Below are 13,125 nucleotides of genomic sequence, written 5' to 3'. Positions count from 1 at the left end.
TTGCATTTTATTCACACATTTTTGTTTTTCTTCTTTTGGAGATTGGAAATTGACAGGCCTTTAATGCAGTTCTATGGATGTTTTGCCCATCTGGTCTCCATGCCAGTCACATGACTGAAAACTATGAATGAGGAGGTAAGTTGGTCCTTCAAGGAATTTTTGGAAATTCACGAGGAGCAGATGCCATTCAACGAGGTAAGAGCTGCAAGTCTAGTTAGTGACATTTGTATTGAATTGGAAAAGCCTGTGTTTTCTGAGGCATGTTGAAAAATACAGCAAACAGTATGCCCTCATTTTCGCTGGTGAGGCTTCCAACCTAGTTTGGAGAAAAAGTGTAAAACTGGCCACCATTGTCAGCCATGTTGTGTGTTTATAGATGGTCTTATCATGGGGAATCTTCCATGGCTCTGCCATTGAAAAAAGTGTAATGGTCAAGTTGGATCACATGTGCCTTCACAACTAATTACATTATAGCCTTGACATCATTGAATTGTTCTCAGAGTTGTACAACAGTCAATTACTTTGATTTTGGTCTTAACCAGTCTGTAACCCTTAGTTTGTTAAATCCATTTGTTCTCCAAACTTGTCCCATGTAGGGAGGCAGTAATGCTGGAGCCAATCCCAGTGTCTTCTGCCATAAACACCTGCATGGATGGCCAGTCCATCACAGGGTGAACAGCTTGGACTCAAACCAGAGGAATGATAATCTGAATACGCTGATTTGATTCAAATTAAATGCCTTATTCAGATGGTAATTATAATATTACATAGTGCTTACAATACATGTTCATATATCAAATAATATAAATAGTAAATTGTAATATTCAAACCCCTGGCATTAAGTGAGAGGCACATAAGCAGAGTAAATAAACTATTATTCTATTAATTGCTCCTAATAGAGGTGTTGATTTAAATGGGAATTAAATTACCACACAACCCTGGAGTTTGTTTAGAAACAAGGTCATTCGGCCCAGCATTTTCTTGAAGGACAAGGGGGAAAAACACCAACAGCTTTGATCCAGATAGCAAATAATCACTACCGACAGTAAATGCTGAAATAGACATATAAACCATCCACTACAGAAAACACCTATAGCAAACTATAAATTTACCAAAACACTTATCTAAGATACTTGTAAGAAATACGATGATGTGTGTTCAGGTTTGTGTGACAGATGTAGTTTCACTGTGACAGAAACTAGCTGATTTGAAACATGAGCACATGTGAACTCACATGATCTGTGCAAAGAACAAATGGCCTTATAGCTGGTAAATGTTTTTTGCTCATACATGTTCTCTGTTTACTGGCCATAAGCAGGTGTGATTTTTGTCTCTACAAGATTCAATAAGGATATTGTTTTCTTCCTTGTTGAGCTTTATTCAACACGCAGTTTGTTCCTGGCATTCACACTCCTTGACGTGTAATCATTGAACAATGGACCTAAATGCCTTAACAATTCTCGCCAAGCCAGTTTGGCATCCTTTTTCATAACATTTTACTTTCACATTGATGCTAGGAAACAAGATGTTTCGCACATGAGTTCTGAACGTTGTCTAATCGATTAAAAATATCCAGGTTACTGATAAATCAGTGATAATAACAGTGGAGGGAAACATTCTGAAGGAAGCAAGAGACATCAGGAGGCATTTGGGTACGTCTGATTCTTTCACAATCATGGCAGAGATTTGTCTTAGAAGTACATAGGGTGAATTCAGGTAAACTGGGACAGTTTTTGACATTGAGATGACTGGGGGAAATTGTCCTAGTTATCCTGAATTTCAAAATAAAAATAACACCTTTGAACAAGCTATTGTGAAATTTGAAGAAACATTTGGGGTTTAGCATGTGCATATGTTTATCATGAGAATGAGATAAAATTCCATAGAGTAGCCTATGTTCATTAAAAGATCACAATAGACTGAATTAGTATCCTAAGTTTACAAATATTATTCTTAATGATTAACATCTTGAAGCTATTACAAAGTGTGTGACGATGATATGTACTGTGTGTGGAGCAGTGGAACCCGTGATGAGGCTGAATCTGTGGCTTCTGGCTGTCTGCCTGCTGTCACTGACTCGCACCACTGCGGGATCCATTTTGGGTGCAGCTGTCAATATTGAATTGCTTGATCAAGACAGATCACAGCAGGTGAGATTTATTACTAGAACAATTTAAATTTTTGTGTCAAGATTTAAAGCCTCTGATTCAGGCCTCATTTATTTCCTCTCTTTATGGTTTACAATGGAATGTGAGTGGAGGTCTATATGTGTCGTCTATGATAATATAGTTTTTACAATACAACTGATACATTTGTTTTTGCGACATGCAAGTAGATATTATGTTATATTGATTTTATATTAAATGACCAAGAAGTGAATGTTGTGAGTTAACATTTTAGACACAATATTCCATGTTTGCTTTATTTGCAAATCAAAAATATTTCCAAACAAACACACAGAACTGTTCAATGTCTCAGAGCCAAAAGCACCACCCAATTATAGTTTAATATTTAAAGCTGCAGTCCGTAACTTTTTTGGTTAAAAATGATCCAAAATCAAATTTTGAGCAAGTACATAACCTGCCAGTGTTTAAAACTATCTCCTTACCTTAGCCTGATAATAGTAAGCATATAGTAATATAATAGTAAACAATAGTAAGCTTGTAATAATGTTTTATAATAAAATCATTACTGGTGGGTTCCTGGGGGAAATTTGAGCATGCAGCCGTTCGTCTTTGCGTCATTACATCATGTCTGTAAACAGAAAGAAGGAGTCCCAGCTAGTAGGCTATATGGCATGTGAGGCAGATCATTTTCTCACAGCAGCTGCAATAATTAAACTATCATTTTGATGGCGGATTGTCATGCAATGCTGATGTTAACATTAACAGTTTGAGAACAAAGTATAACAATAATAATAATTTGCACGGTTTGACGTGATCCAAGCTAAGCGATCGTTAGATTTAATCACCATTGGCAGTGCGATTTATTGATTTTTTTCTCAGTTGATCAGAACAGAAGTGGCAGACATGTTACTTACTTGTTCAGATGACATAGACATAGAATCTGTTATTCCGAAGTACAGTACAGCAAACTTTAGATTCAATCGCAATGAGGAGCTGTGCCGATGCACAACCCACGTATAGATGATAATTCCGCAAATAACTGCAGGTTTCAAACAAAACTTATGGACTGCATCTTTAAAGTATCAGTTTTAACATACAGCAAAGTGGCCCTAACTCTTCACACACATTTTAATATTCATTTCATTTTTATCTCCCCAATCAGACTATTATTTGCTTGGTTTGTGATGCATTGTTAGAGGGTTTGCCTCTTCTCTGAAGGTTACTTTGTTGTGGCATTGCTGTGAATTTAGAGCAGCAAAAAATAATCGATTATATATATATATATATATATATATATATATATACACATATGAAAATGAGTCCATAGCTCCACCTAATGTCCAACCAGCACTTATACCTGTATTACGGTTTTGAACTGGTATTACCGGTATGAAAAGTCTACAAGCAAGTTCTGTTCTGTGCCAGTCGAGTCAGTCCCATTGAGATTTTATGGATAGGGTTACTGGACAGGTATTATAGACTTCCTTATTTTTTACCATGTTGGTGTTTGTTGCCACAGTGTGAATATGACCGTTGTGTTTGAGGCAGTGTGAACAGCCATTCAAGTTTAGATCCAGTCAAAACAATGTCATCTGGCTTTCCAAACATTTATTGATTCAAAACAATCAATTCTAGTTTAAGATGCTTGTTTTCTTGTAATGCCAGACTGTTGTATGCTTTTAAGAACAACTGAGCAGAACTTAACCCTGTAAAGCCTGAGATAAGTCAGAAGAATGACTTATCTTTTTTGCTCATATAGTCTGACATAGGAGATTATGTTGCTCATACTTGAGGCTGAAAAACATTTGTTGTTTTCAGAGGCACAAAATGGCTAAAAATATGGACTTGGTTGCAGATATTTATATGTATAAAAAGTCAGATGAAATTCTAATGCTTGTAATGTAAATCACTGAGATCTTTATAACAGTATAGCATAAAATACATATAAATATCAGAGAACAGTGAGACATGAATGGACACTGAACAGAAGAAACACAAGGTTTAAATACACAAGGCAATCTAACCAACGAAACAAGCCACAGGTGTATAACTTAATCAGTCAATGAAATATACACTGAACAAAATTATAAATGCAACACTTTTGTTTTTGCCCCCATTTTTCATGAGCTGAACTCAAAGAGCTAAGACTTTTTCTATGTACACAAAAGGCCTATTTCTCTCAAATATTGTTCACAAATCTGTCTAAATCTGTGTTAGTGAGCACTTCTCCTTTGCCGAGATAATCCAACTGGATTCTACTTCCGGGTTGAGAACGCTGTGCGCGTCTGTGCTGCCGCTTCGCACCTGGACTGTTTGTATGTTTTGTTACATGTTTTTCCACCGTTTTGTTTGGATTATTTTTTCAGTATTCTGTCTGGATTACTCCATTTCTCACTGCTGATCTTTGAACTGGACTATTATCATTTTTAAACTCCTGTTGTCTGTGAGCTTGCCACCGGGCTGCTGCGAGCCCTCTACCTGTTAACGCCTCCACCACGTTCGGCTCTTCTGATGGGTGAGTTACCGCTCTCTCAGTCAGTTGCGCTGTTCGTTTAATAGCTTGCTATCTGGGTGTGTTGTCTCCTATTTAATTCAATTCAATTCAATTCACATTTATTTGTATAGCGCTTTTCACGATACATATCGTTTCAAAGCAGCTTTACAGAGAATGCATATCAACATTACAATTTGGAGGCTGCAGTTAGCTAATAATGTAATAATTTAGGCGATTAACATACAATTACTGTTAGCAATTTAATTGGAGGTAGAAGCAAAGAGCTCCTGGAAAAATGAATTACATATTAACAATAATTAGGATTTATAGAATGTGAATGTGCGTGTTGATCCAGATGTTGCATCTTCTGAAGTCATCGCAGGAGTTGGCGCCGTCTCTTCCAAAGTTTTAGTCATCTGAGGTCTTCTTAAGAGGCTGGATCCAAACTGAAACTGATGTACTCTCTAGTCACCTCGGGACGGGCGTCCCGAGGTAAAACAGAAAAGCAAATGGAGAATAATTAGCATAGCTGCTGTTCATAACATTAAGCAAAGATAGTCATGTGCAATTGATCTGATATGAGATGGATTATGTGAATGCTTGGCTGAAGAGATGTGTCTTTAATCTAGATTTAAACTGGGTGAGCGAGTCTGAGCCCCGAACATTATCAGGAAGGCTATTCCAGAGTTTAGGAGCCAAATGTGAAAACGCTCTCCCTCCTTTAGAGGACTTAGCTATCCTAGGTACAACCAGAAGTCCAGAGTTTTGTGATCTTAAAGAGCTTGAAGGATTGTAGGGCGATAAAAGATCGTTTAAGTACACAGGAGCTAAACCATTTAGAGCCTTATAGGTCATTAGCAGTACTTTATAATCGATACGGAACTTAATAGGTAACCAGTGAAGAGATGATAAAATTGGTGTTATATGATCATATTTTCTTGACCTGGTAAGAACTCTAGCAGCTGCATTTTGTACCAATTGTAGCTTGTTTATTGAGGAAGCAGGGCAACCAGCTAGTAATGCATTACAGTAATCTAGTCTAGACGTCATGAAAGCATGAACTAACTTTTCTGCATCAGAAACAGATAACATATTCCGTATCTTAGCAATGTTTCTGAGGTGGAAGAAGGCTGTTTTTGTAACATATGAAATATGATTTTCAAAAGACAAGTTGCTGTCTAATATAACACCCAAGTCTTTAACTGTCAAGGATGGAGTAACAGTACATCCTTCTAAATGCAGATTGTAGTCTGAGAGATTCTGTGTACAGGTTTTTGGCCCAATAAGTAATACTTCAGTCTTATCTGAATTTAATAGAAGTAAATTACTAGTCATCCAATGTTTTACTTCTTTAACACACTCTGTCAGATTGGATAATTTAGAGTTTTCATCTGGTTGTGTTGAAATATATAATTGAGTATCATCGGCATAGCAGTGGAAACTAATTCCATGTCTTCTTATAATATTACCAAGTGGCAGCATGTATATTGAAAATAGCAGAGGGCCTAACACAGATCCTTGAGGCACTCCATAATTTACTATCGTTATCTTAGATTCTTCCCCGTTTAAATAAACAAAATTGTGACGGTCTGATAGATACGACCTAAACCACCGTAATGCCTGTCCCTGGATACCAGTGTAATTCTGTAGTCGATCTAGGAGTATTTTATGATCTATAGTGTCGAACGCAGCACTGAGATCAAGTAACACTAGTATTGAGATACAGCCTTGGTCAGAAGCTAGAAGTAAGTCATTTGTAATTTTAACGAGCGCAGTTTCTGTGCTATGATGAGGCCTGAATCCTGACTGAAATTTTTCATAGATAGCATTTTTTTGCAGGAAGGAGCACAATTGGACCGACACCACTTTTTCTAATATTTTCGATATAAATGGAAGATTTGAAATGGGTCTGTAATTTGCCAATACATTTGGATCTAATTGTGGTTTCTTAATGAGAGGCTTAATAACTGCTAACTTGAACGGTCTTGGAACATGACCTAGAGATAAAGACGAGTTAATAATATTGAGAAGAGGCTCTTCTGCTACAGGTAACAATTCTTTCAGTAGTTTAGTGGGTATTGGATCTAATAAACATGTTGTTGGTTTAGACGCTGTGATAAGTTTATTTAGCTCTTCCTGTCCTATAGTTGTAAAGCACTGCAACTGTTCTTGAGGGACGATAATTGAGGCTGAATCATAAAACTCTGTCAAGGGTTGTACATTTACAACCGTATTTCTGATGCTTTCGATTTTTTCAGTAAAGAAATTCATAAAGTCATCGCTACTAAACTGTAATGAAATGTTTTGTTCTGGTGATGTCTGTTTATTTGTTAATCTAGCCACTGTACTAAATAAGAACCTTGGATTGTTTTGGTTATTTTCTATGAGTTTGCGGAGATGCTCGGCCCTGGCTGCTTTTAGAGTCTTTCTATAATGGGACGAGCTGTCTTTCCACGCGATTCTAAAGACCTCTAAACGAGTTTGTCTCCATTTGCGTTCTAGATTACGAGTTTCTCTTTTTATAGCGTGAGTAATATTGTTGTACCATGGTACAGTATTTTTCTCTCTAACCTTTTTTAATCTCATCGGTACAACAGTATCTAATGTACTAGTGAAAGTGATGCACATACTGCTAGTAATTTTCTCAAGATCATTTGTGTGTTTGGGTACAATGAGCAGGTGAGACAGATCAGGCAGTTTATTTGTGAATTTATCTTTAGTTGTCGGGAGAATTGTTCTACCTAGTCGATATTGCGGTGCAATTTGACAAATATCAGCAGTATGCAGTACGCATGTTACAAGGTAATGATCAGTGATATCATCACTTTGCGGTAGAATTTCTATATCAGTAGGATTGATTCCATGTGATATAATTAAATTTAGTGTATGAGTAAGACGGTGAGTGGGTCCAGTGACGTTTTGTTTGACCCCAAACGAGTTTAGTAAATCTGTAAACGCAGCCCCTAACGCATCATTTGTATTATCTACATGAATATTAAAATCTCCAACAATCAGCGCTTTATCAACGTTGACCAATAGGTCTGAGAGAAAGTCTGCAAACTCTTTTAGGAAATCAACATAAGGCCCTGGAGGTCTATAAACAGTAGCCAAAGCAATAGATAGTAGCGACTTTTTATTTATATCTGAGAGTGTAACGTTTAGCACGAGAACTTCAAATGAATTAAACATGTAGTTTGTTTTCTGGGTAACGTTAAGAATCTCTCTATAGATTGTTGCAACACCACCGCCACGGCCAACCGGACGGCATTTATTTTTATAACAGTAGCCAGGTGGACAAGACTCATTAAGACCGAAATAATCATTTGGTTTAAGCCATGTTTCAGTAAGGCAAATTACATCAAGACTATTATCTGTGATCATTTCATTTATAATAACCGCCTTAGGTGTCAGCGATCTAATGTTTAGTAGCCCTAGCTTTAGAAATTGTTTTTGTTCGGTAATTTTGCGAATTTCTGGTTTGATCACGATCAGATTTTTTCTAGATCCTTTATTTTTATTGTTGAACCTCACTATTCGGGGAATAGACACAGTTTCTATAGACTGTATTACACTCACATTTCTATCAATTAAGTGGGTAGAACACAGACTGTGATTTGAGGTTTGACTTACTAGTCATACGGTGCGAAGCGTCTTGGAGATGTTCTCCGACAGAAGATCAGCTCCGATTCTGCTGGGGTGCAGGCCATCAGCACGGAAGAGCCTAGGTCGCTCCCAGAAAAGATTCCAATTATTTATAAAGAGCAGCTTCTGTTCAGTACACCAAGACATTAACCATTCATTTAAAGCAAATAATCTACTGAACCTTTCATGTCCACGTCGGTACGTCGGAAGTCCTCACGATGATCCTCGTCGCGGGCGATGTGGCTCGTACCGTCTCGATCAGGCTCCTGAAGTCCTGCTTCAGCACCTCCGTCTGCCGCAGCCTGGTGTCGTTCACCCCCACGTGCAGAACAACAGCTCCGATGCTCTCAGCGCCATTCAGGATCGCGGGAACCTGTGCAGAGACATCGAGGACACGAGCACCAGGAAAACAGTGACTGCGCACCTTACCTTTGGTTGTGGTAGCGTGGACGTGACGGACGATGGAGTCTCCGATGACCACGGCGTCTCGTTCTGCCTCGCGAAGAGGGGAGAAGCGGTTCCTCGTCGAGACCTCGAAGACCGGGGGCGGCGGAGGGGGAGAGGTCCTGGTCCGAGGCCTGGCTCGCGCCTTCCGTTGCTGAAGAACCCAAGGTCCCTGGTGTGACGGCACCGGAGTGAACGAGTCCCTGTGCCCTGTGCAGAGAAGCACACGGCGTAGAGGAAGCAGGAATGTTAATATCGCGCTGCAAACTTACCGAGGATTGGTGAGCGTCAGCACGGGATGTTTCCAGCGCTGTTCGCCGCTCCCGTAGCTCGGCCTGCTTCTCCAGAAGGGTCCGGATCTGTCGTTCCACGGCCTCCAGCTCCAACTGCACCGCATGCAGCTCGAACGTGTCCTCACCTGCACTCAAAGATAGAGACACATTCGGTACGCCCGCCATTAGTATAGATGAACAATAATATTGTGAGTGAGAAGAGTACAAATGCTAGTGTGACCACGCCGCTATTGCTAACGGGCTAAAGCTAGTAGCGAATGTTCGAGAAGTCGGATAAAACTAGCGATATCAAGGCAATCCGAGTGTTTTTTATAAAAAATAGTGTCGGGGATGTGTTCCCCCGCCGTAAAAGAGAATGATAGGTTATAAATTTGATTTTAAGAAAAAAACAAGCAATTAGGAATCAACTCGACGGAGCTCTAACTCAAACAGCGCGGCAGCAACAAACAAGAAGTGACGATATGTGGCTTGGAATTAGCCCGCTCACATATCTCACAGCTAGTGCGCAACGCAACTTTAGTATGCCCTTTTTGGTGAAGTATGCCCTTTTTGGTGAAGTGGCGTTCAGGTCCTGGCTAACGTGGTTTTCGCCTGTGATCGGCTCGCATTTGCTCAGTACTAACATGCCTCGGGCAAAAGTTTTTCTTTTTTCTTTTATCTGCCTCATTTTCTATCTCACTTTCATAATGGATATTGGATATTTACCATCACAGCTAAGGGCCTTGAACTGCCACCCACGTCTCGATTCTGTGACGTATGAATGCTGTCGGAGTCTAAGGATTCTCCGGCGCCCACGATACATTCACTGCTCACGGCGTGTCTTCAGGAGTACCTTTTGCTCTAAGCCTGATTCCCTTCCGTGCATCTGGACTAACCATAGATTGTCGTCCATGACCAGACAGTTACCCGCCGGCAATACTATACATCGCTCTTTAATTTATCTCACTGATGCCCAGCAACATACCGCTAACTTGAATTCCCTGCATCGTCACTTTGCGCTTCTGAACTGTCGATCAATATCAGACAAAGCCCCTTATCTCAATAAAATTATCACTGACAATAAGCTTGACATTTTTCTTCTCACTGAAACTTGGCAAGTTCCGGATGATTTTCTGCAGTTGAATCTGCTCGCACCTGAAGGATATAAGTATCTGTCCAGACCTCGTCTGCATGGTAAAGGGGGTGTTCTCGCTGTCATTTATAGAGACAATCTCCGACTCACGCAACTTAATTTTCATGATACCAATTCATTTGAATATATGGTATTGAAGGCTGACTCTCTTATAATTATCTTGCTCTATCGTCCTCCTAATGCCCTGTCCAACTTTTTTTCTGAACTCAGTGAACTGTTAACCCTTGCCTGTTCATTGACATTTCCCATTCTCCTGCTTGGTGACTTCAATATTCATGTCGATACTGTTTGCTCTAACACTAATCAATTACTATCTGTTTTTGAATGTTTTAATCTCACTCAGAATGTTCATTTTCCTACCCATACTCGTGGTCATATCCTTGATCTGATCTGTACATCAAGGGTTGATATCTGTTCCATCTCTTCCTCTGACACTGGTATCTCTGATCACAAACTTCTTGATTTTAGCTTAAATCTGCCTATGCGTAAAAAATGCCTTAAAACTGTTATTTCATACCGCAATCTGAAAGCTATTGATACTGCATCATTCTGTACCTCTATTGTTTCTTCGAACCTCTCTGATGTCTTTGATATATCTTCTCCCTCCATGATATTATCTAAATATCACTCCATAATTTCTGAAATCTTACAGCAGCATGCTCCTATTAAGACCAGAAGTGTCCCTTCTTCCCACTCTTCTCCTTGGTATACCCCTGAGCTCCGTATTCTTAAGGCTACTGGTAGATGGCTTGAGCGTCTCTACAGAAAAACCGGTCTTACTGCACATTATTTAGCTTTTCTTGATCATCTCAAAATATACAAATCTGCTCTCATCTCGGCTCGCTCTAGTTTTGTCTCTGCCACAATTAATAAATCAAGTAACAGGCCAAAAGCATTATTCAATACAACAAATAAGCTTACTAAACCTCCACCCCAAGATGCCATAGCTTCTAATGAGCTTTGCTGTTCTTTTCTGGATTATTTGCTTGAAAAGACTGATGCCGTCCACCAATGCTTCTCTACTGATACAAAGCTCAACTATCCACCAAATCTATCCAGTCAAACTCTGTCTTGTTTTTCTTTGACGACCCCATCTTCTGTCTCTAAGTTAATCTTGAAATCCAACTCCTCTTCCTGTCAACTTGATCCTGCTCCTACTTCTCTCCTGAAACTTTGCCATTCTTCCATCTCTGCACCTATCTCTCACTTCATCAATACATCTCTTACCTCTGCTTTATTTCTCAAAACTGCTGCAGTTACCCCTGTTCTCAAGAAACCCAACCTCGACCCCTCAGTTCTATCTAATTATCGTCCTATTTCAAATTTACCCTTTATAGCTAAATTACTGGAAAGCACTGTTGCCTCCCCACTCCAGTCTTTTCTAGGTGAAAATAATCTCTTTGATCCCTTTCAATCTGGTTTTCGCCCCCTCCATAGTACTGAAACTGCACTTGTAAAGGTAGTGAATGATCTACTGCTTTCTGGTGACTCTGGTTCTCTGTCTATACTTCTGCTACTTGACCTCAGCTCTGCCTTCGATACGGTCTCCCATGAATTACTTGTTTCTCGTCTCTCTGATTTGGGTATTTCTGGTACTGCTCTTTCTTGGTTTTCTTCCTATCTCTCTGACAGACAATTCTACATCTCAGTTAAGGATTTTCGATCACCTACTGTCCCCCTGAAGCGAGGTGTTCCCCAGGGATCCATTCTCGGGCCTTTATTATTCATAATTTACATCATACCACTAGGTCAGATTTTACAATATCATGGTCTTAACTATCACTTTTACGCTGATGACATTCAATTATACTCACTCTGCACACCTACTCTACCTCCCCAAACTGACAAAATCTCCGCTTGTGTGAGAGACATAAAAGATTGGCTTAATTCAAATTTTCTGAAACTCAACATGGACAAAACTGAGATTATTTTCATTGGAACTCCCTCACTTACCAGCAATATTTCTACCAATTTCACCTGTGAAATTGCTGGTTCTCACATCAAAACATCCAATACTGTTAAAAATTTAGGTGTAATCTTCGACTCCACCCTTTCCTTTCAGTCTCATATTACCTCCAAATCTGCATTCTTTCATCTACGTCGCATTGCCCAACTCCGTCCCTTCATCAGTAACAAAGACGCTGAAACTGTCATCCATGCATTTGTCTCATCACACCTTGATTACTGTAATGCCCTTTTCATTGGTCTACCTGCCAGCTCCATTTCCAAATTACAATACATTCAAAACTCTGCTGCTAGAATACTCACCCATACCAAGCGTTCTGCTCACATCACCCCAATTTTATATGATCTCCACTGGCTTCCAGTTGCCTACCGTATTAAATTCAAAATTCTCCTGCTCACTTTTAAATCTTTGCATGGCTTGGCTCCCTCTTATCTTTGTAATATGCTCATCCCCTACATACTGACTCGCTCACTACGTTCCTCTGACTCTGGCCTTCTCGCTGTCCCTCGGCATCGCCTCTCTTCAATGGGGGGCAGATCATTCAGTACTATCGCACCCAAACTCTGGAATTCTCTCCCCCGCTCACTCTGTTGTGTTAATAATATCTCTGAATTTAAATCATTACTCAAAACTCACCTGTTTTCTGAATGTTATACCTCTGATTTGATGAATTGATTGCTCTGCATTATTACTAATATTTCTCTGAATGTTATGTTATGTCTCTTAAGTCCTGTTTTGTATTTCTGTATTTGACTCTATTCTTCTGTATGCTTCCCTGTCCATTATTGTTTTCATCATTGTCTACTTGTATTATCTCTTCCTTGATAATTGTAAAGCGTCCTTGAGCCCTGGAAAGGCGCTATATAAATAAAACGTATTATTTTTATTATTATTATTATTATTATTATTATTATCCACCTCACAGGTGTGGCATATCAAGATGCTGCTTAGACAGCATCTTCATATGCCACACCTGTGTGGCCTGCCTAACCCACACCTGTGCAATAATCATGCTGTCTAATCAGCAT

The 13,125-nt window shown here is 39.4% G+C and overlaps 1 protein-coding gene across 1 annotated transcript in view; it reads left to right on the top strand.

Annotated features, from left to right (window-relative positions):
- Positions 1–1,505: 1,505 nt before the first annotated feature.
- LOC127500137 (uncharacterized) overlaps positions 1,506–13,125 on the top strand; it is a 28,933-nt gene continuing 17,313 nt past the window's right edge. Inside the window, exons 1-2 of the mRNA XM_051871079.1 lie at positions 1,506–1,652; positions 2,020–2,150. Of these exons, the coding sequence (XP_051727039.1) occupies positions 2,031–2,150 (120 nt within the window). The 5' untranslated portion in view covers positions 1,506–1,652; positions 2,020–2,030. The remainder of the gene's footprint in view (positions 1,653–2,019; positions 2,151–13,125) is intronic.

This window comes from Ctenopharyngodon idella, chromosome 18, assembly GCF_019924925.1.
Source record: "Ctenopharyngodon idella isolate HZGC_01 chromosome 18, HZGC01, whole genome shotgun sequence".
NCBI classification, from domain to species: Eukaryota; Metazoa; Chordata; class Actinopteri; order Cypriniformes; family Xenocyprididae; genus Ctenopharyngodon; species Ctenopharyngodon idella.
The sequence above is the reverse complement of the archived record's forward strand: the minus strand, read 5'-3'. Positions and strand labels throughout refer to the sequence as shown.